The sequence below is a fragment of the Boeremia exigua genome, assembly GCF_020726555.1.
Source record: "Boeremia exigua strain MPI-SDFR-AT-0100 chromosome Unknown C7974scaffold_1, whole genome shotgun sequence".
Taxonomy (NCBI): domain Eukaryota; kingdom Fungi; phylum Ascomycota; class Dothideomycetes; order Pleosporales; family Didymellaceae; genus Boeremia; species Boeremia exigua.
Window position 1 is genome coordinate 1,862,424 of NW_025763518.1, and position 22,606 is coordinate 1,885,029.

General features: G+C 51.4%; 5 protein-coding genes across 5 annotated transcripts; 3 read left to right on the top strand and 2 right to left on the bottom strand.

Annotated features, from left to right (window-relative positions):
* Positions 1–21: 21 nt before the first annotated feature.
* On the top strand, positions 22–1,614 carry C7974DRAFT_15561 (uncharacterized protein). The gene is made up of 2 exons (XM_046135858.1): positions 22–286; positions 424–1,614. Exon 2 carries the CDS (start codon positions 468–470, stop codon positions 1,503–1,505), a length of 1,038 nt encoding a protein of 345 aa, XP_046002899.1. The 5' UTR covers positions 22–286; positions 424–467; the 3' UTR covers positions 1,506–1,614.
* A 2,142-nt stretch (positions 1,615–3,756) lies between these two features.
* On the bottom strand, positions 3,757–4,601 carry C7974DRAFT_407853 (uncharacterized protein; the record flags this gene model as incomplete). Its single annotated transcript, XM_046143274.1, has 4 exons — positions 3,757–4,153; positions 4,207–4,423; positions 4,474–4,539; positions 4,589–4,601. The coding sequence occupies 4 exons, from the start codon at positions 4,599–4,601 to the stop codon at positions 3,757–3,759; spliced, it is 693 nt and encodes a 230-aa protein (XP_046002900.1).
* A 741-nt stretch (positions 4,602–5,342) lies between these two features.
* On the top strand, positions 5,343–7,818 carry C7974DRAFT_383001 (uncharacterized protein). The gene is made up of 3 exons (XM_046140726.1): positions 5,343–7,478; positions 7,530–7,645; positions 7,693–7,818. Exons 1-3 carry the CDS (start codon positions 5,653–5,655, stop codon positions 7,794–7,796), a joined length of 2,046 nt encoding a protein of 681 aa, XP_046002901.1. The 5' UTR covers positions 5,343–5,652; the 3' UTR covers positions 7,797–7,818.
* A 1,207-nt stretch (positions 7,819–9,025) lies between these two features.
* On the bottom strand, positions 9,026–13,591 carry C7974DRAFT_301049 (P-loop containing nucleoside triphosphate hydrolase protein; the record flags this gene model as incomplete). The annotated part of the gene is made up of 3 exons (XM_046137829.1): positions 9,026–11,027; positions 11,075–12,761; positions 12,859–13,591. The coding sequence occupies 3 exons, from the start codon at positions 13,589–13,591 to the stop codon at positions 9,026–9,028; spliced, it is 4,422 nt and encodes a 1,473-aa protein (XP_046002902.1).
* Positions 13,592–13,915: 324 nt separating this feature from the next.
* On the top strand, positions 13,916–22,355 carry C7974DRAFT_419686 (translational activator). The gene is made up of 6 exons (XM_046144216.1): positions 13,916–14,089; positions 14,147–16,239; positions 16,287–16,968; positions 17,015–17,209; positions 17,256–21,425; positions 21,477–22,355. Exons 1-6 carry the CDS (start codon positions 13,960–13,962, stop codon positions 22,256–22,258), a joined length of 8,052 nt encoding a protein of 2,683 aa, XP_046002903.1. The 5' UTR covers positions 13,916–13,959; the 3' UTR covers positions 22,259–22,355.
* Positions 22,356–22,606: the final 251 nt, after the last annotated feature.

Consider the following 22,606-nt stretch of genomic DNA (forward strand, 5'->3'; position numbering starts at 1 on the left):
AGCTCTTCTGCGTAAGGCAGCAAGAGCCCGGTTGGTCTGGTGGGGAAGGGGCTGGGCATCCACGCAGCTCACCGGTCCGGAATGCGCCACACGATCGTCAGCTCGACTCGCACAGCAGGTCAACTCATGGTTTTTTCCTTCACACGAACCTTTCTAACCACTAGAGCTTCAGCCGATCCAGGATTTTGGTTCTTGTTAACTTCACCTTCCTCGCGCGAGATTCCACGCTTTGCCAATCGATCGGCTGCACGCTCGGCCGCCAGAACTTGATGCGGCCAGCTACAACATTGGAAGGTCAACAGACATGCCAAATTACTGTTCCAAAAAGCCCAGTCAAATTGCAGGAGCTTCCTTTTGCGGGGCTACTCCCATATTCGTTGAATCCGAGGACGTACCACACGCAGATGGAAGGCGCCAGCTTACCTGATCGTGTAAAAGAGCTCGCCCAAAGACAGGAAACTCTGAAAATGTCGAGAGAAAGACTCCTTGTCAAACGGGAAATGCTGCGTTCTTCTCGTACACGTTTAAGGAACAAGAGAGTCGAGGTTGGGGATTCGGAAGTTATCTTGATGAACCTGTTGAGAGAGTACACCCATGCTGCAAACCAAAGTCAGCGACCTATCGCCATTTGGGAAGCGTATGGAAAAGTTGAAGCATTGCGTAGTACCTTGGGTGTGTGGGAAGATGATCATCTGCAGGAAGAGAGAGAGGTGACCGGCGAGGAATGGAAGTTCATGGACCAAGAGGCCAAGTTCTATCAAGTCGAACTGGAAGATTTGTTTAGTCCTGCACGGCCACCCCCACCACCACCAGCAGCCCCCATGTATTATCCGACAGTGGCACGTCCCGCTCCACCACCACCCCCATCCCCACCTATGAAACTGGGAACTACTGCTGGTTTTCCTATTACACCGATAGTAGCTAAAATCACAAACCAGCAAGTAGCGTCGAAGTCTGATCAGACAAGAGCTACAATCACCGCCGAGCTTAAGGAGCTCGAATCTGAGTTTGATAGATTGAGATTGCAACAGGCAGAACGAGCCGCATTTCATGATGTGGACTGCGAAGGAACTGATGTCGCAGGGTCTGAACAGTCGGCTACCTCCTCATTGGATCAATATAGCTCCGAACTGATCCAGAAGATAATAGTTCGGAGAGCTGAACTGCTACGTTTGAAGAGTATCTCAGACGATCCCACATCGGCACTTGTCATTAGTTCTGTCGAGACATCACCGCATAACAATTATGGATCAGTAGCACACCCTTTGGATCCTACACACCACTCGATCGAAAATGACTCTACAGGAATTCGCGTACAGCGATATATCCTGCAACATCTTGAAGAGAACGCTATACAAAGGACTCTTTATGCAGATTTCCTCAGGCAGGCTGGTGTGGACATCAACACAGAAAGTTGGAGGGATTTGATTACGGAATATTGGAGCACGGAAAGCGGAAGTGAACGCGCAGTTGAAGGTATCCAGGAGCGACTTACACCTCGATGAATGGGGTCAACCTGGGGACGTCTAAGCAGACAGATACAAGTTCTCTTGCTGCCTGGTTAAAGCCTGAGTGATGGCCATTCCATGCTCATCACAATGTAGAAGCGTCCTACCCATTCTATAATGGCAACACAATAGATCATACGGCCGAGCAGAGATGACTTCTCAATTTGTGTGTCTTGTCGGGGTCATTTCTTTACAAGAATAGCAGTCGTATGGTATGCCTGGGTCACTAGGTACGCAAGTCCTGTACTTGACAAGAAGGCTTGTGAATGCTTCAGGTAGGTACATGGTTATATATATGGGAAGGAAGAAGAGGAAAGAGAAAGACAAGGACTCTACATGCTGCAGTATAGTTAGTTGTACACTAACAGATGCAAATCCTATCCAAGTCAGATATCAAAGTGGTCGTCCCTGGAACTAGTACTTGTGGATCCTCATTGACACCCACACTCCCGCATGGTGCAACAGATATATGGTCCCCAAATCGAATTTGCATGTTACTACAATACTGACTGAAGGTGCCGGGCATCGTTCTATATTCTCGACAGGTAGCTTCATCAACCAAGGATTAAACACTCTCGCCCTTCTGCTTCTGAACACATGCCGCAAGTTACAGTGGCGGCTCAAGAGCCAATCTTGGACGAAGCCACGTCAGACACAAATAAGCGTCAAATTGATTAAGTCAGAGCACATGTTTCGATACTGCAAGTTTGAGATACGTGTGAATTGGTAGCTCCGCTGACGTGTCGATCCAGGCGTTTTCCATTCACTGTAAGTGTTGGTTCCAATCACGAGGTAGCTGTGCTAGCGTCATAAATGCAGCCTGACTGTTCAGACCCCGAGGGCGCAAGAACAAGCATGATGCATGGTGCACGAGCTTATGCGACCTGTCGCAACCCGCGGCAAAATCATTCTTTGGTTTGCAACGTACATAGGTAATAGTCATGCGGCTCAAGAAGCAGTCTGTTCGGCTGTAGTGTTGGCCCGGGAGCGACATGGTGGATCTTTCGTAGGTAGGTTCGGGCCGTTGTGGGACGGGAAAGTGGGGTCAGCTGCATCACCGCGTCAGCGTTTAGCGTTCGTTTAGCGAACAAGCGTCCACGGCCTTCGCAGTTCTGCTCGTCCTATTGGTGTGCTGTCATTCGATCAAGATACTGTAAGAGTCATAATCATCCGATAAGGCTCCTTTTTGGCCCTTCGGAAACTGTAATATCAGACGCGGTGTCGTGTCCCGTGCCAGTCAATGTGTACAGTAGCCGTACATGACCATTCCCGGCAATATTGATGAGCCCTTGCCTGGCCCAGAAGGCAAACTGTGCTTTGTTCTATGTACGAGCTATGCGCTCGCACCAATCAAACGCCTCACGCGTCACCTAGCGCGTGGTACATGCACTACGCTGATGCCAGACCAGGATGTTTGCCTTACTCGCCTGCTGGAATGGGCATCGCTATCATCAGCCCGTGAGCTGCAGTGCATGCAGCACCTTGCCGTAAACGGTAAGCTCACGCTGATATGTTCGGTGAACCCTGGAGGGTAAATTACATGTCTCGCTGAAAGGCATGATTCGCTGGATGCACTCCCGGACAGGTTGGCGACAGGGATGAAGGCACGAACCCAGCCTGAGTGTAGCCCCGGCATCGTTCGGGTATAGAGCAAGCTTTGACTTACGGCTGCACTACTATCTTCGTACAGGACATCGTATGGAATGAGACGGTTGTCTTGGAGGCTTGAACCCCCATGTAGACCCAATTGAGCTTCTACCCCCGTTGTTCGCGTTTTGAAGTAAATCCTTGATTGAGTTCCGCAGAAGCAGCTGCAATACCGAAACACTAATTGAAATGTTGCCTACATGCACAGCCCGCGAACTGCAGCACAAAAAGTAAATTGCATTCACAGCTGTAATGTAAATACAGGCTAGCCGGATTCCTTGTTTGTATCTATGCTGAATCTACAGCCAGTAGTTTGGCCTATCAAAATTGTAGTTCTAGAGAGCGTCTTTATAGAGGGTGGGATAAATTAACAAGTGAGGTGCTTATTACTTTGACCTTACAAGTTGAGTGTTTTGAGACGTATTAAAGAGCTATGTAGCGTATATTGGTCGTAAAAAAACGATAGAAAATTGAGCTCGTTCTTTCACTGTAACCATGTGAGAGTATAGTCCTGGTAGCAATTTAAACGGACTTTCGAAACGTGGAAGTGAGAGATAATTAACGTATGCACACCAGTACAGCACTGCGGTCGATCCACTCGCTATTGGTACCCATAATAGCCACGATCGGTTTGAGGATAACCCGGTGCCACAGGCTGGGGATAGAGATCCAGCTCCTCGTCGTAGTCGAATCCTTTTTCTTGCCCCTCCTTGTAGTATCGCATCAGCTTTGTCTTGTCATGACTTGAAACCATCCCAATGTCTCTTAATTTCACATTCCACTCGATAGAATAGATTTTGCCACATCTGAGACGAGATCTCGGGTCCATCTCTTCGTTTTGTTCAACTGGTTCGATCGATATTGGATCCTTGGTCATGCCCCTATTGACCTCCCCTGGGAGCCAGTATGGTTCCACATTGTTGAGATGTACAATAGTGTGCTCTGAAGGGTCACAACCATTCTTCATAGCCCCTCGGCCACCATACGTGGAGATCGCGCTAGCTTGTGTTAGAAGCCGATACGGACTGGTTGAAAGATAACCCATGCTTACAGCGCATACACGAAATGCCGGTCCCTGTTGACTCTGACAACTACAAAACGGCGGATCTGAGAATATACACTCTGACCGAATCTGCATATAGTGATGCCAGTGGTTTCAGTGCCATTACGGGCCAGATTTTCACTAGCAGCTTCTGACCACAGCATTGCAAAGACACGGCCGGTCTTGAAGAATCTGTGAGCTTCTGCTCTCTCCCTCACACGATAACCTAATGCTGTGAGCAGTTGGCGACAACGTTTCGTACCGTATGTGACTCACGCTGATCTAATCGATCGTACCAACCCAAGTGCGGTGTTCCTCGATAACCTTCAAAGGTGGCAGGAGCTGTTATTGGTTGGCTTGGATTCGTTCCTCTGAGGCACTATATGCTCACCTGCTTCTGCCATCTCCACTGCAGGGGGAGCTTGGACTGACGGATGGAACGAGTCAGTTCTTTGACGAGAACTCAAGCACAGTCAGTCCATCGGTTCATTGCAATGCACATACCATAAACTGTACATACTCAGCCGGTTGTGCAAAATCGACGGTTGTACTAGCGTTAGTTTGAGGTACAGCCTGCTGCTGCCCCTGAGAACTTTGTGCTTGGGACCAGTCATATTCAACAGCTCCTAGATACAGATTAGCTGTAAGCTGAAACGTGTCGAGAAAGGAGCTTGCCATGTGCATCGTGTCTTGTTCGATAGTAACTTCTGTGTGGCTCACTCCATACCCACTCAGACCACGGTTTGGATGAGCTCGACATCCTTGTGGTTGCTGTGAGCCATTCTCCTTGGAACAGTTCGGTCACTTTATCCTAATCCTTGATGCGGCTCTGCGATGGGCGGCAAGTGTGGCCTGTGATTGACATGTGCTCTTGATAGCTTCCAAGGTTCCCCCACCTTAGCTACACTAACGTAGACGCAGCTTGATTGTTGTTGCGGAGCAAGCGATGGACGTATGACCTGGTGGCAGGGCAGCTCAACAACAATTGGTCGATGAAATGCGCCAAGTTGCACCAATGTTGGAAGGGAGAATGACGTTCCGTGCCGTCGCACCACCCGCACAGCCGGGACGAAGCAGTAGCGGGCTGCTTACCCGATAGCGCCCACAAGGCTAAGATTGCTTGTTGTTCATTTGCCAGCTGAGCGCTTTGTTGCTGTGCGTGTGCATATATGGCTGCCCTACGCGTTTCCGAAGGTCGTCATTCCTCTCAGATTCGCTTCAGGAGACCCCTGTCTCGACCCCAGCAACACGACTAGCTCGTTCTATTTCTTACACCTGCTGATTCACAACACGTATTGGCCTCCTGCATCAAACTGCATACTCTTATTCCTTGGGTTACCCTTTGTGGCGGTCTTTGTATTGATGGTGCCTTCCTTCCGCAGAAAGACGTCGGCAGCGACAACGGACCACCACCTACAGTAGCAGCCTTGCGAAAACGAAGCAAAGTTTGGAGGGATGCTCGCCTCTCATAAGTCAAATCGTCGTCATCTCAGACCGGTGTCTGCCGGGGCCCCATCTCCAATAGAAGAACTGGTGCTACGACTGCGAAGGGAGCTGGAACAATTGTCAACTCGACAGGAGGATCTCGCGCAGAGCAGAGAACGTGTGCTCGTTGATCGCCAAAAGCTGGTGCAGGGGTGGAAACGAGTCCGGGAACAGCGTGACCAGACAGCCAACGCGGAAGTCAGACTGATGACCCTTTTGCGTCAACATTACAACCGTATCGACTCACCTTTTCCGACCGAACTTAACCTGGCGTTCTCGGCCGTCGACGAAGGTCGAAACAGATTGGGATCACTCGAAGAAGATATCACCGAGGTCGAGGAGAACTTGGGCGCTCAGGAGTGGGAGTTTATGGAACTCGAAAATGACCTGTACCAGTACGACCTTTCCCAACTTCTCCCGGAGGAGACAGAAGACGGAATCGGGATTTATACACCGAAAGTTGATGGAAGTCTGGTCGTTTCGGAGGACCCATTACCACCATCGACAATTCTCCAGTACCAGATCGAAGAGGCGGAACATCAGCGATTGTTAGACTGTTTCAAGGACGCACGGAATGTGATAGCTACTCTGTTTGACGCTAACACTCTCAGTATTGATGAAGCTGATTTGGTAGACATCGATACATCTGTGGCTGTACTCTCTTTCGACGACATCCTCACTCGACTAGCCAAATGCGAAGTAAGACTACAACACCTCAAGGGACGATATATGTCCCTTCCAAATGCCATACCCACAGGCCCGCGATGCTTTACGGAGCCATCGCCTGATATTGATAGTTTATCTGCAATTTCTGGAGCAGTTTCTCGCGCACACTCTGAAGGCGATGTTTCTCACCGACCTGAGCAAGTTCCAGCCGTGCAACAAATTCGTGATTGGCTACTCGACTGTCTGAAACAGAATTCAATGGACCGTATGCAGTACTTCAGCATTCTGCAGCAGACCCTCGAATACATAGATGCGCTTGAGCTTGACATGTCCGGATGGGAAACCTTGGCGTTTGAGCGATGGTCAGTCGACATGGCAGAAGTGAACCAGACAGTCCAAGAAGCTGCCCTTGTGCCTTGTTCTACAAAACTCACCACAAACGAGCGCGATTCGATCATCTTTGGGAATCATGGCTTCAGAGAACAAAGTGAGGACGACATTGCGTGGTCTCGGCCATCATCTCTGCATCGCTTTGGTGATGAGGATAAGATTCTTCTTGACGATCTCACCTCGACATGGCCCAACGATTTTGAGAACCGTTCTCGTCCTGGCACTAGTCTGGATGCTGAAAGCCAAGTTGGAAGTACCTCTTTGCCGAGCGTGTATCAAGCGTCAATTTCGTTGGATCCTCTTTCACATTGTGTGTCAGCTCCAGAAGCCATCCTGCCTGAACCACATGACTACAAGTCCGGCTCAGTTCCTGCTAAAATTGAATTTGTTAGTGGCTATCTGTATCCATCACGGTGCGATAGTGCTCAAGGTTCCGCTGCAAAAGAGCCTCTCGGATTGGTCCTTACCGGACAACAGACATGGAATGACTCAGAGCTGCTTCAATGCGATATTGGACACACAGCCGATCATCCATTCCTGGCTGATTTGAGTCCAATTCGCACGCAAGACATAACTTACTCGCCGTGGCAATGGTCATTTGAACTGCAGCGATATTTCTACCTAGGTTTCGGTACAAACGACGATCTAATCGAAGCCATTTGGTCAGAGCCGGTTCCAGCCGGTCAAGGTCCTGATGTGGAGTTAGCGAAACAGGCAAACCGACGATGGCGGTTTCATTCGTAAGCACGACTCTTATCACGGTTCTTGGTTCAGTCACTAAATTCGTACAGTGATCAAAGATGGCTTGATCGTGATTCCAAGCCAATTTTACAAATCTCAAACACCACTTCTATACGCTGCCCATGGATTCAATTTTGTCAGAACTACATCGGACACTTCAATCCAAGTTAGTCAAATCAGTATCTCCTTTGGACCATCTTTCTAACGCCTCAGAATACGCACCAATTGCAACCCCAGAGCAGGACCTGTTCTACAGAGCGGGAAGGGTATTGTACAGCAACTCCCCTATGTATGTCATGAACTTACGTGTATCTTAGGTATTCAGTACGTTGTGGGTAGACGCCGTTGAAAGACGCAATCTGGACTCAACCCGACCCCGTACTCATTCATGCCCCACAAAATTTACAGATCAGCAATGGTATCAGATTTGCTTCGTGGTCATCACTAATAGGAGATTCTATAGCCAATGCTTGTAAGCCAATTTGTGATTTGTGCCAGCTTCAACAGTCGTTGTTCTAACCATCATTTAACAGACTTATTCAACCCCTTGGAACGCGCGGAGCTCTTGAAACCACAACGCTACAGGACTGGGGTATCATATACACCTCTAGTAGCTCTCCAGAGCCCTTGTCGTGGGAGAAATTTGACAAAAAACCTGTTCATGTCAATTCGAGAACTGACGAGGGTCTGCCAGAACACTCGCGAATCTACTATGGAGAAACTTTTCCTTTCGAACACGAACACCCTGTCCTGGAGATAGGAATGGTCCATGGAGATAACTTAGAGCATCTCTTACTGCAGCGTCTTGTTTGATATTTTGCTGCGCTGGTTTCTATAGTGCTAAGAGATGCAGGCCCATACTCAAGCGTTTTAGTTCAATCAACCGCAGTAGATCAGAGTTCTAAACATTTGCGATTTCTTTTGTGAAAGAAAATAATTTTGCTATGATCATACAACGCCCTTGGGGAAAACAAGCTTGATTTTGTATGTGAAAAGGCTAAACTTCTTCGATGTACATAAATGTGCCTAATAAGAAGGCTCTATTAACGGTGAACGGGCCAGCAACAAGCTTACCCTAATTCGAGTCTGATTACATACCTACAATTGACGTCTTCGTTCATTTCTAGGACTGCAGAGAGCGCGGCAAATTTGCACGCTAAAATTGGCTTCTTGCAAGGGCATGTGTGTTTGCCCGTGTGTAGCAATGATGAGTGGGCAATGTGCCACAAGTATAATTTGCTAGGATCGAGAGAGACAGCACACAGGTAGCGCTAAGATGAACCACACATCTCCATCCCTGTCATGTGTCTAACCTTAGAAGGCTTACGCCCGGCCGGCGCAGGTCAGCTAGCCGCGTGAACGTTTTGGGTAATTTGTCGAAGTATCACAGCAAGAGACAGCTTTGAAGCTGCAGATAAGGTCGAAATGGGTTGTAGCGCACGTACACACTGCTAGAAACATAATTGCATTGGCTGCAACCATAGTATCTGTGTCCATGCATGCGATTCTCAAGCCCCCAGGCGGCCTTGTCTATCACACCAACCTCTCACTTCGCCTTTCCCCCCGCCCTCTCACGAATCCTCTCATCCTTCTCCCACCGCTCTTCAAACACCCTCTCGAAAATTCCCAACCATTCCCTCTCCCGCTCCCCTAACACTCTGCCTGGATTCTTCCAGCTTGCAGCCAGAATCTCCTTGACCCTGCGCCGCAGCACCTTGAGCGCGACAGCGGCCCGCCACTCGCGCACCGCGAACCGCACCGCGTTGCCCGGGAAACTGACCACGCCGGCGTGCAGCTTGAAGTCCATATCGGCGGCGACCATGAGCACCATGGGCAGCGGATGCGCGATTGAGGTCGAGTGTGCGTTGTAGAATTTGTTGCTCGACTGCATGATGTGGTAGTAGGACAGGAATTTGGCGGTGTTGGTGCCCTTGTTGACGCTTGTGGGGGCCAGGCTGACGGTCTGGTTGTTGCTGATGTTGCGCCAGCCTTTGCCTTCGCGGGTGAGCAGCTTAGGGTAGAAGGCTGTTGCGATGACGGAGTTGACGAGGAGGTCGTTGGAGGAGTGTGTGTCGTATTGTGCGGGCACGACGACGAAGGTGCGGTGCCTTGTTGTCGAGCGGTAGCGGCTCAGTATGCGGCGCTCGTCGGGACTCATCTGGACGAAGCCTGTGTCGACAAGGGAGGAGAGGAGCTGTGCTTTGAGATCCTCTATATTGCCAAGGTTTTGAGGTGATAGGAAGTTTTTGTGGCAAAATTGCATCTCCGAGCGACCGGCCGTAGTGCAGACTGAACGCCAGGCATTGTAGGCGTTGTAGGTAGTGAGGAGGTCTGAGTCGCCGGTCTTGAAGGAGAGGCGTGCTATGTCAGCGCGTTGTTTTGCGCCGAATGGTGTGAGGAAAGGCGACTTGGACGACAGGATCGCGGCAATTGTGATGGCGACATCCACACAGCCGAACATACTAGCAAGCAGCACCAACTTGCCAAGATGTGCATCCAGAGGCAGCTTTGCAATCTGACGACCGAGAGGAGTAAGTTCTTCACTCGATGTGAGTGCATCAACCTCTATCAGCGCATCGATAGCTCGCCGGATGTTCTTAGAAGAAGGTGGGTCCAGAGCTTCTGACAACGTAGTCTCAATATCGCCAAGCTTACATATCTTAGTACGCATGACAAGATCCTGCAATGATAGTCGTAGCATTTCAGGCGTTTGTTGGTCCATCATGAGATTGTCGTGGCGATACTTTGTAAATAGGTGGAAGCACAGTCCTTCCTGCACACGACCAGCACGACCGCGTCGCTGCTTTGCGTTTGCGCGCGCAATGAAGGATTGTGTCAGACGTGATAGTTGACGACGTTCGTCGAACCGCATTTCCTTGTGTTTGCCAGTGTCGATGACACACGTGATGTCTGGAATGGTCACCCCAGTTTCTGCAATATTGGTCGCAATTACAATCTTTCGTACACCGGGCGGCGGGAGCTGGAAGGCAGCCTGTTGATCTTCGCTCGATATTGTAGAGTGAAGTGGATAGATCAGCCAGTTCGATCCGAATGATTGATGGCCAGTAAGCATGTCGTTGAGTTGCCGGATTTCAGCGATACCGGGAAGGAAGACAAGAACAGCCTTGCTGTATCGGCTGAGCTGTGGATCGTACGCTACAGACTCGATCAGCCGTACGATTAGGTCATAGTCAATAGCGTATTCGTCGTAGGTTGAAAGCACATTGCGGGTAGCTGCGCTGTATCCAGGAAGTTTGCTGGGGATACCAGACTTCTCGGACGTGATCTCGTCGTCATCGTCGCCGCTGGCGTTGCCATTCTTCCGAGTATCTTCAGCGGAGCCTGCATAGTGTGTCAATTCAATGGCGTCTTCCAGGTATTGTGTTTGGACTGGAAACGTTCGTCCAGGGACGTTCAGAATGGGGGCATCGTTGAGATATCTTGAAAAGCGAGCTGCATCTACGGTCGCACTCATAAGAATAACCTTGAGCTCGGGGCGACGGTCCATAAGTGTTCGAAGGATGATGAGGAGAAAGTCGGTATCAATACTACTCAAAGTCAGTATGGTTTGCGTAGAAAGTCATAGCCGACTTACCTGCGTTCGTGAACCTCATCAATGACAAGATGCGTAATTTCACCGAGGCCTTTAGGTCCTTCCAGCATGCGTAACACAACTCCAACAGTGGCGTAGACGAGCCTTGTCTGAGCAGACGTTTTTGACTCAAGCCGGATAGCATATCCAACAAGAGATCGCATTGATCCAAGGTCCTTCGGACCCTCTCCAAGCTCCTCACTGACACGTTGTGCGAGCGAGATGGCTGAGATTCGCCTCGGCTCCGTACAGTAAACTTTGCAGGCTTTACCTTGGGAAAGCTGGTGCTCCAGGATGAAGGACGGGATCTGCGTGCTCTTTCCGCAACCTGTCTCGCCACAGATGATTGTGACTTGGGCCTTGTCGATGGTCGATAAAATGGAGTCCCTATACCCGTACACTGGAAGGTTCATTCTGCCGACGAGCATGTGTTGATACGATGGCGTTGCTGCTTTTTGTGACCAAAGACTGCGGAAGCTCTGGTTTTCAGCAACAGGAGTACTGTAACCTGAATTGGAAGGGCTGGAACTTGTTCCACCCTGGTTGCGAGACTTCCATCTGTTGGTAAGAACAACGCCGTCAGACTCTTCGGTTTCTATTTGGTCCTGGACAATAGATCGATAGTATTTGATAGCTTCACGGTCATCTGCGTCAATGCGGTCCTTGCGATGTTCGAGGAGTTCGCGGTACACATCTCTCCAGTTCGGAGGGAGGCGAAGGTATACCTTCTCTTCCTTGGTCGATGCAGCAGAAATTGAGAACAAGGCAGCAGTAGAGATGAAGCCTTCACTCTGATCGGTACTGATCGCGGCAACTGTGGTAGCTTCAAAAGCAGCCTGGATGCCTCTCAATAAGCTGTTGACACCGGTTATGTCAGTATCGTATTCGACCTCCAGCTCCTTGGACCACGTGATTGTCACTGAGTGACGGCATCGATATGTAGTTGGCGAAATCAGTTTGTATGCAACTCGCGCCCCCGGATCTCTCGAGCGCACTGCTTCTTCGAGGCAACGTCGGGGACTTATGCCGGCCTGTTTTCCAAAGTCTCGTAGTGTTATGTTACCGGCTTCAATAGCTTCAGTCGGAGTGTTGTTGGCTACTGGCTCATCGGGGATCGCAGAGAACATATCGCCTAGCATATCTGCCTCAGCCATGATGTCGTCGGCATCTCCGCCATTGATTGATGAGGGTGCTTCCACTTTGGGAGCAGGAGCGGCTGGCGTAGTCTCTTCTTTTTGGCCATTTGGTGTGCTTGTTTGAGACAGCTCTTGCTGTCTCTTTGCAGCCTGCTGTAGAGCAATTTCGTTTCGCCTCGCGGGCCATCGTGCGCTTGCTTCGCGATCATCAAAAAGAGTATCAGATTCGAGTTGTTGCAGCTGAGATAGTAGTTTCCGCACTTTGGGCGATTGCACCGGTTTCGCCGGCGTCCCCTTCTTGCCCTTGGAGCCTTTCTTGCGTGGATTGACCTCAACAAGCTCAGGATCAATCTCGTAAAGCTTGCCCTTGATCCTCAGGTAGGTCGGCACGAGTTCGTCTAAGTCGATGTCGCTGTCGATGTCGCTGACCTGAACATCATCGTAATCTGGTTTCGCTGGTGTCGGACCATCTGGTGTTGGCGCTTTACTTGGCGCTTTATCTAACCCATTGGTAGAGGTTGTATTCGCTGCTTGAGTTTCCGGAAGGGGTGAAGCTGACCCGTGTTAGTGTAAGCCAACGACGCATGTTTGATGCACTACATCGTGCGTGCGAATAAACAATTCATTGCATCAAAGAGCTTTGTCACCTACCAGGGCGTGATATGTCTGGAGTGGAAATAGCGGACTGCTTTGGCTTTGGTTCATCATAAGAAAAAGAATGCCCTTCGCATTGATCCAGTGCAAGCCATTCTAGCGCTTCTTGGAGGCCCCAGACGGGCGATGCAACATCAATGCCGCCGGCATCTGAGCATATCCATCTCAAAACCGGCTCGATCTGCTCATGAGAGAAGCCTAGATCGCGCAAGGTCAAGTTGAGAGTCCATAGCTTCGACATTGCATCCTCTTCGGACATCACCTTGAGCAAAGACTGCTGTTGTCCCTGCCTGCGATTCGAGTCATTGGATTCGGTCTGGGCTAGCGATATGATAGTTTCCAAAACTTCGTTCGGAAGCCACTCATGGACAACCATATGATGAGACTGTGCACGAAGAACTCTTCGGTCTGTCTCAAACTTGGTAACTTGCCGCCGAGACTCTCGCCGCACCTTGGCGGCGTGCTTCTCGACAAGCAGCTGCAGTTCATCGCGCTCGAGCTGAGCCTCTAGCTCCTCTGGGGTAACTTCCTGCTGAGAAGGCTCCTCTTGCTTGGCAGCTGGGGTAGCTGCGAGAGAGACACTGGGATATTCCTTGGAAGACGTAGGCACGGTTTCTGTGACTGCGGCTTCAACGGCAGGTTTCTCTTTTTCGACTTTGGGCTTGCTGGCAATAGAAGTGGTGGCAAAGCCACGTGCAGGGTTGCCGGCTGGCTTCTTCTTCTTGGCCATCGCTGGCGGTGGTGTATGGGTTCAGAATTTGTTTGACAGGTGAAACGTCCAAAAACGGCAGAACCTCAGGCGGGCTTCCGTATAGAGTAAATCGGGGCTTGATCTTTGGCGAGATCAAGATTGGACGGGGCGCAGATGCTGATGGGACGCATGTAGGGCGGCGCAGAGAGGTCCAGGTGCAGCGCAGGTGCAGAGGGCTGCTATCGAAGTGGAGTACCTTGAGAAGGGCGCTCCACTCACGATGTCATAGAATGAGTCGAGCCGGGCCGCGCGATTCGCCGACGTGCATCTGAACTTTTGCGAACGCAACAAACACCCCGCCAACAACCCCGCATTGCACTGCTGCTGTCCCATGTGGCAGAGACGACATGGCTGTGAATGGGGAGGCTAGACCACAGGCCATCGACCGCGAGGTCCTGCGCCGAGGTCTTGTGACAAGCTCTACGAAAGTGCGAATTGAGAGTCTGGGGCGGCTCGAGCACCAGGTGGCAGACGAGTGTAGGTGGCATCAGGACGGTCTCAAGAGACGCGATACTGACAATGAATGACGTACAGCTCTCGTTCCTGCCGACTTGCAGGCTGTTTTAGCAACCCTCTTCGAAACCTATCCCCTCTACGACGATCGAGAATCGCGGCGCGCCGTCGACGCTGTCCTCAAGTCGCTTATAAACGGCCCACACGGCGACCTCGTCCTGCCGCCTTTTGTCAAATTCCTGAACCAGGAGTGTCTCAAGAAGGGCATTGCACACGTCAATGCATTTGTGCTGGTAGAGTGGTGCTCGGTGCTGCTTCTGCAGTTTGCCAAGCAGCCAGCAAGATGGTCAAAATTCGGCCTGGATCTGGCGCTGGCAGATGCGCGTGTTTTGGAGACATGTGTGGGTGCAGGCAGTGACCGTCGAGCTACCCGCATCTCGCACTCCGCGCTGGTTGTCACACGGCGCGCCCTGCGTGCTATTCTGGGCTCGAAAGAGATTGGACAGGATGCGCTCGACAAGCTCGTGGCGACCCTTACCGCGAAGGGCACCGCGTCCACGGCTGGCAACGCTGTGTTTCTGGGAGTTATCGCTGGGGTGTCGTCGCGCTTGTCGGACGTCAAGCCGCGATTCGAGCAGCACAAGCAGGACTACTACGCTTACTACGTGCGTGAGATCGTGGGCTCGAGGACCCAGCTACCTGACCACGTATCGAACGCGCTCCATGATTTCTTCGACACATTCGCCACCCTAGAAGAAGTACGCAAGGAGATCGTGCCGACTATCGAAAAGGCTCTTTTGCGCGCACCAGAAGTCGTACTGAACGACATCATTTCGCCCATGGTTCTGGCTCTTCCAGACTCAATTGACCTCTCAGATGTCTTGCTCAGCAACTTGCTGAAGCCGTTGCTATCCAATGTCAAATCAACCAACCCTACGATCCGTGCTGGAACACTGCGAACCTTTACCGCGCTAGCTACCAGATCACAAAGCGAGGCGGTCATTAGCAAAGTCGTAGACGAAGTGCTGAATCCCTTGAAGCAGGGCAAAGTGTCTGGAGTCGATCAAAAAGTCATACACGCGCAGATGCTATCAGCCTTCGCAGAGTCTACCGCTCTGTCGCAAAAGATCCCTGCTGGCATTGCCCCCGTAGCTCTAAAGGAGCCCGGTGAGCCCGCCGTAGTGGCTGAAGTATCTGCCATGACTAAGCATCTCACGTTTGGACTGGCTAACGGGGTCGCTCTGGACAAGACTGTCACAGATGCCTTCATCAAGGGCATGGCAGACAAGCGAGTTCCAGTCCGCCGTCTTTGGGCTATTCGCGCAGCAGATATCTGGTGGGACCTCACAGAAGCTCAGTACGCACAAGCAGACATTCTGGCCTTCTGTCAAAACACGTTGCCAAAGCTTGTTGAGATCTGGCAGGAAGTCAATGCGAATCCACTCCCTGCAACGCAAAGTGGTCTGGTCACCGTCGGTCACTACGTTACTGCGCTTCTTCTGAAAATCCGCGACACCAAGGATGAGAAACTTGCTGCTGTTTACAAAAAGTCCGACGTACTCTCGCAATCGCTCGTGAGCCAGCCGAAGCCCTCATTCCTACTCAACACCAAGGTGTACACTAAGCTGTCCACTGAAGACGACATCGTGGTCGCATTGCGCGCGCTGAGGGCTATAGCTCCCTTCGTTATCGAGGACTCTACATCCACAGAGGTACAAGACGCATGGGCGCAGTCTTTCATTTTCTTCATTGCCGGACAAGGTGTATCTTCACGAGCCAAGTCTGCCGCCAGGCAAGTGCTGACACAGACCTATCTCGAAGAACGGACAGAGAAGATCAGCGAGATCATTATCCAGGGTCTATGGTCATGGTACAGGTCTAGCGAACGTGAAGACAAGGATAGTGCTGCGTTCGCATCGAAGAACGGTTCCGCTGAGCTCGGAGCAGTCCTTGGATGTATTTGCTTACCGTCTGATGTCGTGAAGAGGCTTGGACGCAACCTTGCTCAAGAGCAGCTACGCCGGCAGGCCATCAACTTGCTAGTGCTGGCAAGAGCCGAGCTGGTCCCAAGGACATCTTGGATCGATACTTCCCTTCGCATGGGAGTTGATCCTGGTCAGCTTGTCAAGGAAACCCTGCAAGATTGCATCTCGGTGATCAATGAGGCTACAGAGGTTGGTTTTTCGTCATTAAATTTTGGATCTTGCTAATCACATTACAGAACAAGGACAACGAACAGTTTCCAAGTATTAGCTTGGCAGCATACAGTGCCTACACCGACCTGGCTTTCGTAGCGCCTGAGACGGCTTTACCGGCCATAGTGAAGCAGTTTAGCGACGATCTCGATCCTAAGCAACTTGAGTCAGTCGGTCCACAAGAAGCAGCTATTTTCAGAACACCAGAAGGGACAGCATACGTAGATGTACTGTCCAAGAAGGCGCCCGTTACAATTGACAAGAACACCAAGGATTACGACACTCTCAAATGGGAGGAGGATTTGCGTTCGCAACTTGCACAGAAGCAGGGCGCCAAACCCAAGAAGCTCACCTCTGAGGAGCAGGCGAAGGTCAAGGCTCAGCTAGCCAAGGAGTCTGCCATCAGGTCAGAGGTGGCTACAACAGAACTCAAGATGAGACGTGGAGTAGGCATCATTCAGAGCCTTGCTACAGGTCCTCCTACAGAGGCAGAGCAATGGATGGGCGCTGCTGTTGATCTTCTCATTCATTCCATTCGCGCTGGCGCCGGCCTGCTACTTGGCGACCGACCAGCTACAACATTTATTGCATGCTCGCATCGCGTCTCAACACGTCTCGGACCCATTCGACCATTCGTTGGTGTTGCGACACTGCGAACCATCGGCTCAATCCAACTCTCTGAGGAGTATGAGGGAGAGCCTCTTGGAGGTAAGACGATCACTGATCCCGGAGGTCACGTAACTAATAATCGTAGATCTTATTACACGAGTACTATATCGACTTCGTTTCCTCAGCGAACAGCGTCCTCTCGACCCTGTCTCTGTCGCATACTGCCTGCCACTCATCTTCCTTGTGCTTGAGAAAGGCGGCATTGGCAAGGAATTACCTGAAGAAGCCGATGAGCAGCTTATCCTGGCATTTGAGTTTTTGTCATTCCATTCAAACTCATGTATGTCAAGCGCTTCATCCCTGTTACTTCGCTAACACATATGTAGGCACAGATACCCGGCTACCACGCAAAGACATACTCGAGACATTGGTATGGTCGATGCAAAGCTACCAGCAGCACTACAAAGTGATCAAGGACTGTCTTTCAGACTTTGCCCGAGGTCTGGCTCCTAACATCACCAACGACGAGTTGGGTGCACTGCTTCGAGGAACCATCGTACCTGAGGCTGCAGTGCGTACAGCAACGCTGCAGGCTATTGACGCAGAGCTCGACACAAACGATCTCAAGTTCAGCGAAGAGATCTTCATTGCGACTCATGATGATGACGAAGAAAACGTCGAGCTTGCTCAGACAATCTGGAGCGAGAACGAGCTGGTTTTAAGTGCTGACGCTGGTGTAAAGATGCTGCCTTATCTCGAGTCTCTTGATAAACAGCTTCGGCGATCAGCTGCCCGTGCTATCGGTGAAGTCGTTATTAAATTCCCAGAAGCTTTCGATGGCTTGCTTCAAAAACTTCAGGAGACATATGTCGAGATGGCCAAAGAACGTCTTCCAGAGCGCGACGAGTACGGCATGCCGCGCAAGAACGATACTCGGGATCCATGGGAAGCTAGAGATGGTATCGCGCTTGCCTACAAGGAGATGACGTCCGGCTTCAAGCCCGATGGCCTGTCAGACTTCCTCACCTTCATGGTCTACAATGGACCCCTCGGTGACAGGAGTGCTGCAGTCCGTGCCCAGATGATTGAGGCTGCGACCACAATCATCACCAGCCAGGCCAAATCAAAGGTTGAACAACTCATGGAGTTGTTTGAGAATGCGCTCGAGAGTCCTGATCGCAAATCAGCAGAATACGACCAAGTGAATGAGGCTGTCATCATTCTCTACGGTGCGCTGGGTCGCCATCTGGAGGCAGGAGACAAGCGTGTACCAAAGGTTGTGCAAAGGCTACTCACCACTCTTAGTGTGCCATCTGAGAGTGTGCAATATGCCGTAGCGCAGTGCCTGCCGTCTTTGATCCGTACCTCCCAGCAGGAGACCTCTGCTTACGTCGATCAAATGATTGAGCAGTTGCTTCAATCCAAGAAATATGCCGCGCGTCGTGGTGCTGCCTACGGTCTCGCTGGTATTGTTCGCGGCAAGGGTCTCGGTGTCCTCAGAGAGCACCGTATCATGTCCACTCTCAACGGTGCTGTTGAGAACAAGAAAGATCCAAACGCCCGGCAAGGCGCTTTCTTGGCTTACGAGCTTATGTCGCTCATTCTTGGGCGTCTGTTCGAGCCATATGTCATCCAGCTTGTCCCACAGCTGCTTGTTGGCTTTGGCGACACCACCACAGACGTCCGTGATGCTTGCTTAGACGCAGCCAAGACCTGCTTCTCTACCCTCTCTTCATACGGTGTCAAACAGATCTTGCCCATTCTCTTGGATGGTCTCGACGAACAGCAATGGCGCAGTAAGAAGGGTGCTTGCGATTCTCTCGGTGCCATGGCCTACCTCGATCCAAACCAGCTCGCTCTGAGTCTGCCAGACATCATCCCTCCTCTGACAACTGTGTTGACGGACTCTCATAAAGAAGTCAGATCGTCGGCTAACCGTAGCTTGAAGCGCTTCGGAGAGGTCATCAGCAACCCGGAGATCAAGCTCGTTGTTGACATCTTACTCAAGGCACTCAGTGACCCGACCAAGTACACTGACGATGCCCTTGACTCGCTCATCAAGATTCAGTTCGCTCATTTCCTCGATGCTCCATCTTTGGCGCTCGTTGTCCGCATTCTCGAGCGTGGCCTAGGCGATCGCTCTATGACCAAGCGCAAATCTGCCCAAATCATTGGCAGTCTGGCGTATCTTACAGATCGCAAAGATCTCATCGCTCACTTGCCAATTCTCGTCGCTGGTCTCCGTGTCGCCATCGTCGACCCGGTGCCCACCACACGAGCTACTGCGTCGAAAGCTCTTGGTTCGCTTATGGAGAAGCTTGGAGAGGATGCGCTGCCTGACCTTATTCCCAGCCTCATGTCCACTCTCAAATCAGACACTGGAGCTGGCGACCGCTTGGGTTCGGCTCAGGCTCTGTCCGAGGTTCTTGCTGGTCTTGGTACTGGACGTCTCGAGGAAACTCTGCCCAGCATTCTGCAGAACGTTTCCAGCAGCAAAGCGTCTGTACGAGAAGGCTTCATGTCTCTGTTCATTTACTTGCCAGCCTGTTTCGGAAACAGTTTCGCGAACTATCTCAGCAAGATCATTCCTCCTATCCTTGGTGGACTGGCGGACGAAGTTGAGTCCATTCGCGAGACCGCTCTGCGTGCTGGTCGCCTCTTGGTCAAGAACTTCGCCACGAAGGCCATTGATCTGCTCCTGCCCGAGTTGGAGAGGGGTCTCTCAGACGATAGCCATCGCATCCGTCTCAGCTCTGTCGAGCTGGTTGGTGATCTGCTGTTCAACCTTACCGGTATCAGCGGAAAGGAAGACGAGGACGTCGAAGAAGGCGCCAAGGAAGCTGGCCAATCGCTCCTCGAAGTCCTTGGGGAAGAGAAGCGCAACAGGGTCCTCTCTGCTCTCTACATCTGCCGTTGCGATACATCTGGTCTTGTCCGCACGGCTTCCATCAATGTCTGGAAGGCGCTGGTGGCTTCTCCACGTATCCTGCGCGAGCTTATCCCTACGCTCACCCAATTCATCATTCGTCGTTTGGCCAGCTCCAATATGGAGCAGAAGCTCATTGCTGGAAATGCTCTTGGAGAACTCATGCGCAAGTCTGGCGACGGCGTGTTGGCGACTCTGCTCCCTACTCTCGAGGAAGGATTGCACACGACCGATACAGATGCCAAGCAAGGCATTTGCATAGCGCTTCGCGAGCTCATCTCCGCTGCTACACCAGAGCAGCTGGAGGACTACGAAAAGACGCTGATCCAGGTCGTCAGAACTGCACTGGTCGACTCCGACGAAGACGTACGAGATGCCGCCGCCGAGGCTTTCGATGCACTGCAGCAGATCTTTGGCAAGAAGGCCGTGGACCATGTCTTGCCTTACCTGCTCAATCTGCTGCGCAGCGAGGACGACGCACAGAACGCATTGTCGGCTCTCCTGACGCTCCTCACAGATCAAGCAAGATCCAACATCATTCTGCCCAACCTTCTACCTACCCTTCTCACCTCACCAATGTCCGGCTTCAATGCCCGCGCTATTGCCTCACTGGCTGAAGTTGCAAGCTCTGCTATGACAAGGAGGTTGCCTAATATCCTCAACACCATCATGGACAACATCATCGCCTCCAGGGACGAGGGTCTCAAGTCTGAGCTCGAATCATCCTTCGATAAGGTCCTGCTGTCTGTCGATGAGTACGATGGTCTTAACACGGCCATGAGTGTGATGTTGACTCTGTCCAAGCACAACGACGAGCGTAGACGTACTCGCGCGGACATGCATTTGGCCAAGTTCTTCGCCGAAACTGATGTCGACTTCTCCAGGTATTATCCTGATCTCATCCGAGCTCTGCTTGTCTCCTTCGACGATAGTGACAAGGAAGTTGTTAAGGCAGCATGGACAGCTCTCAGCACACTCACTTCAAAGCGCTTGCGTAAGGAAGAGATGGAATCGCTTGTTATCTCCACTCGTCAAACCTTGTCGCAAGTTGGTGTCGCTGGCGCCAACTTGGCTGGTTTCTCGCTGCCCAAGGGCATCAGTGCTATCTTGCCAATCTTCCTGCAAGGTCTCATGAACGGATCGGTCGATCAGCGCACACAAGCTGCTTTGGCAATCTCCGATATCATTGACCGTACCGATGCCAAATCTCTGCAGCCGTTCGTCACACAAATCACCGGTCCCCTTATTCGTGTGGTCACGGAACGTTCGACAGAAGTCAAGTCAGCTATCTTGCTTACTCTCAACAACTTACTTGAGAAGATTCCGACCTTCCTCAAGCCGTTCTTGCCCCAGCTGCAGCGCACATTTGCCAAGTCCCTCGCCGACACATCCTCAGATCTTCTGCGAGCGCGTGCAGCCAAGGCGTTGGGTACGCTGATCAAACTAACCCCCAGGGTGGATCCACTTATCGCCGAGCTTGTAACTGGATCTAAGACTAGCGATGAGGCTGTTAAGCTGGCTATGTTGAAGGCGTTGTTCGAGGTTGTCAGCAAGGCCGGCAAGAACATGAGTGAGGCTAGCAGGAACGCTATTCTGGGTCTCATTGACAACGATCTTGACGACTCAGATGGTAAGTTATATATCCAACACATTGACAGGAACGTGGCTAACACAATACCAGACTCCATGGCAATCACCAACGCCCGCCTCTTGGGTGCTCTGATCAGTTGTCTCCCAGAGGAAAGCGCTGCCAGCCTGATCAAGACCCGTGTGCTCACAACTCACTTCACCAAGGCATCAGTGCTCGCACTGAACGCCATTCTACTCGATGCTCCGGGAGCACTCACCGAGAACTCCGCCGACGACACTCTGCACGTTATTTGCCAAGGTATCGCCCACAGCCAGCCAGTCATCTCAGACAACTGCGTGTTGGCAGCCGGCAAATACCTTCTCAGCGAACAGACAAACAAGACCTTCGAGCACACTAAGCCCATCTTCGAAGCCCTTGCTCCAGTGGTCGAGCCTGGCCACCCCGTCGACACCAGACGCCTTGCACTTGTCGTACTGCGCACCGTTGCCCGCGAGCACAACGATCTTGTGCGCCCACACATCCCGCTCATGACACCCATTGTCTTTGCCTCGGTTCGAGACCCTGTGATCCCTGTCAAGTTGTCCGCTGAAGCAGCGTTCTTGACTATCTTCTCTGTCGTCGAGGAAGAAGGTGCTGTGTTTGACAAGTACATGGCGGACAAGGGCAAGACCTTGCCACCTGCGCAGCAGAGAAGCATGAACGAGTACTTCAAGAGGATTGCGCTGAGGCTGGCCACCCAGGCTAGGGAGAAGAAGGAGGCCGAGGGTGGCTCTGGCGGATTGGGATTGAGTAGTGATGAGGTCGAGGATGAGAGGGAGATTTGGAGTGTTGGGAAGGTGGAGCTGGGCGATGTATTTGCAGACGACTCGTAGACGAGACGTAAAATAGGTGTAGAAAAGCAGGATCTCCTGCGTAGTGTGGAGTTGATGATGCTCGAACATATTTGAAATGCATAGCGACGTTTTCGGATTCATGGAGCCCTTTACTGACTAACAATGAAGTTTAAAGCTGCATAATGAATTGAAATTCATAGTGAAATTGCTGAATTCAGTCTTCGCTAGCATGGTTACATTCAACCTTCGCTACCAATGTTGCGAATACCCATGTCCCTATACCCAAGAGGGTGATGCTCAAACACCAAGTGGTGTTCCTTCCCCGGAGCTTGGCAGCAACTCCGCAACCTCCGTCGATGCAACCTTGCCCTGCGCCTACCACATCGT

What these genes read in the sequence shown, in the direction of transcription:
- C7974DRAFT_383001 (XM_046140726.1), top strand. Translation starts at nt 5,653, where the DNA reads ATGCTCGCCTCTCATAAGTCAAATCGTCGTCATCTCAGACCGGTGTCT. An exon ending in CGACGATGGCGGTTTCATTC is followed by an intron (nt 7,479 to 7,529) that starts GTAAGCACGACT and finishes AAATTCGTACAG; the next exon opens with TGATCAAAGATGGCTTGATC. An exon ending in CATCGGACACTTCAATCCAA is followed by an intron (nt 7,646 to 7,692) that starts GTTAGTCAAATC and finishes CTAACGCCTCAG; the next exon opens with AATACGCACCAATTGCAACC.
- C7974DRAFT_419686 (XM_046144216.1), top strand. Translation starts at nt 13,960, where the DNA reads ATGGCTGTGAATGGGGAGGCTAGACCACAGGCCATCGACCGCGAGGTC. An exon ending in GCACCAGGTGGCAGACGAGT is followed by an intron (nt 14,090 to 14,146) that starts GTAGGTGGCATC and finishes AATGACGTACAG; the next exon opens with CTCTCGTTCCTGCCGACTTG. An exon ending in TGATCAATGAGGCTACAGAG is followed by an intron (nt 16,240 to 16,286) that starts GTTGGTTTTTCG and finishes ATCACATTACAG; the next exon opens with AACAAGGACAACGAACAGTT.
- C7974DRAFT_15561 (XM_046135858.1), top strand. Translation starts at nt 468, where the DNA reads ATGTCGAGAGAAAGACTCCTTGTCAAACGGGAAATGCTGCGTTCTTCT.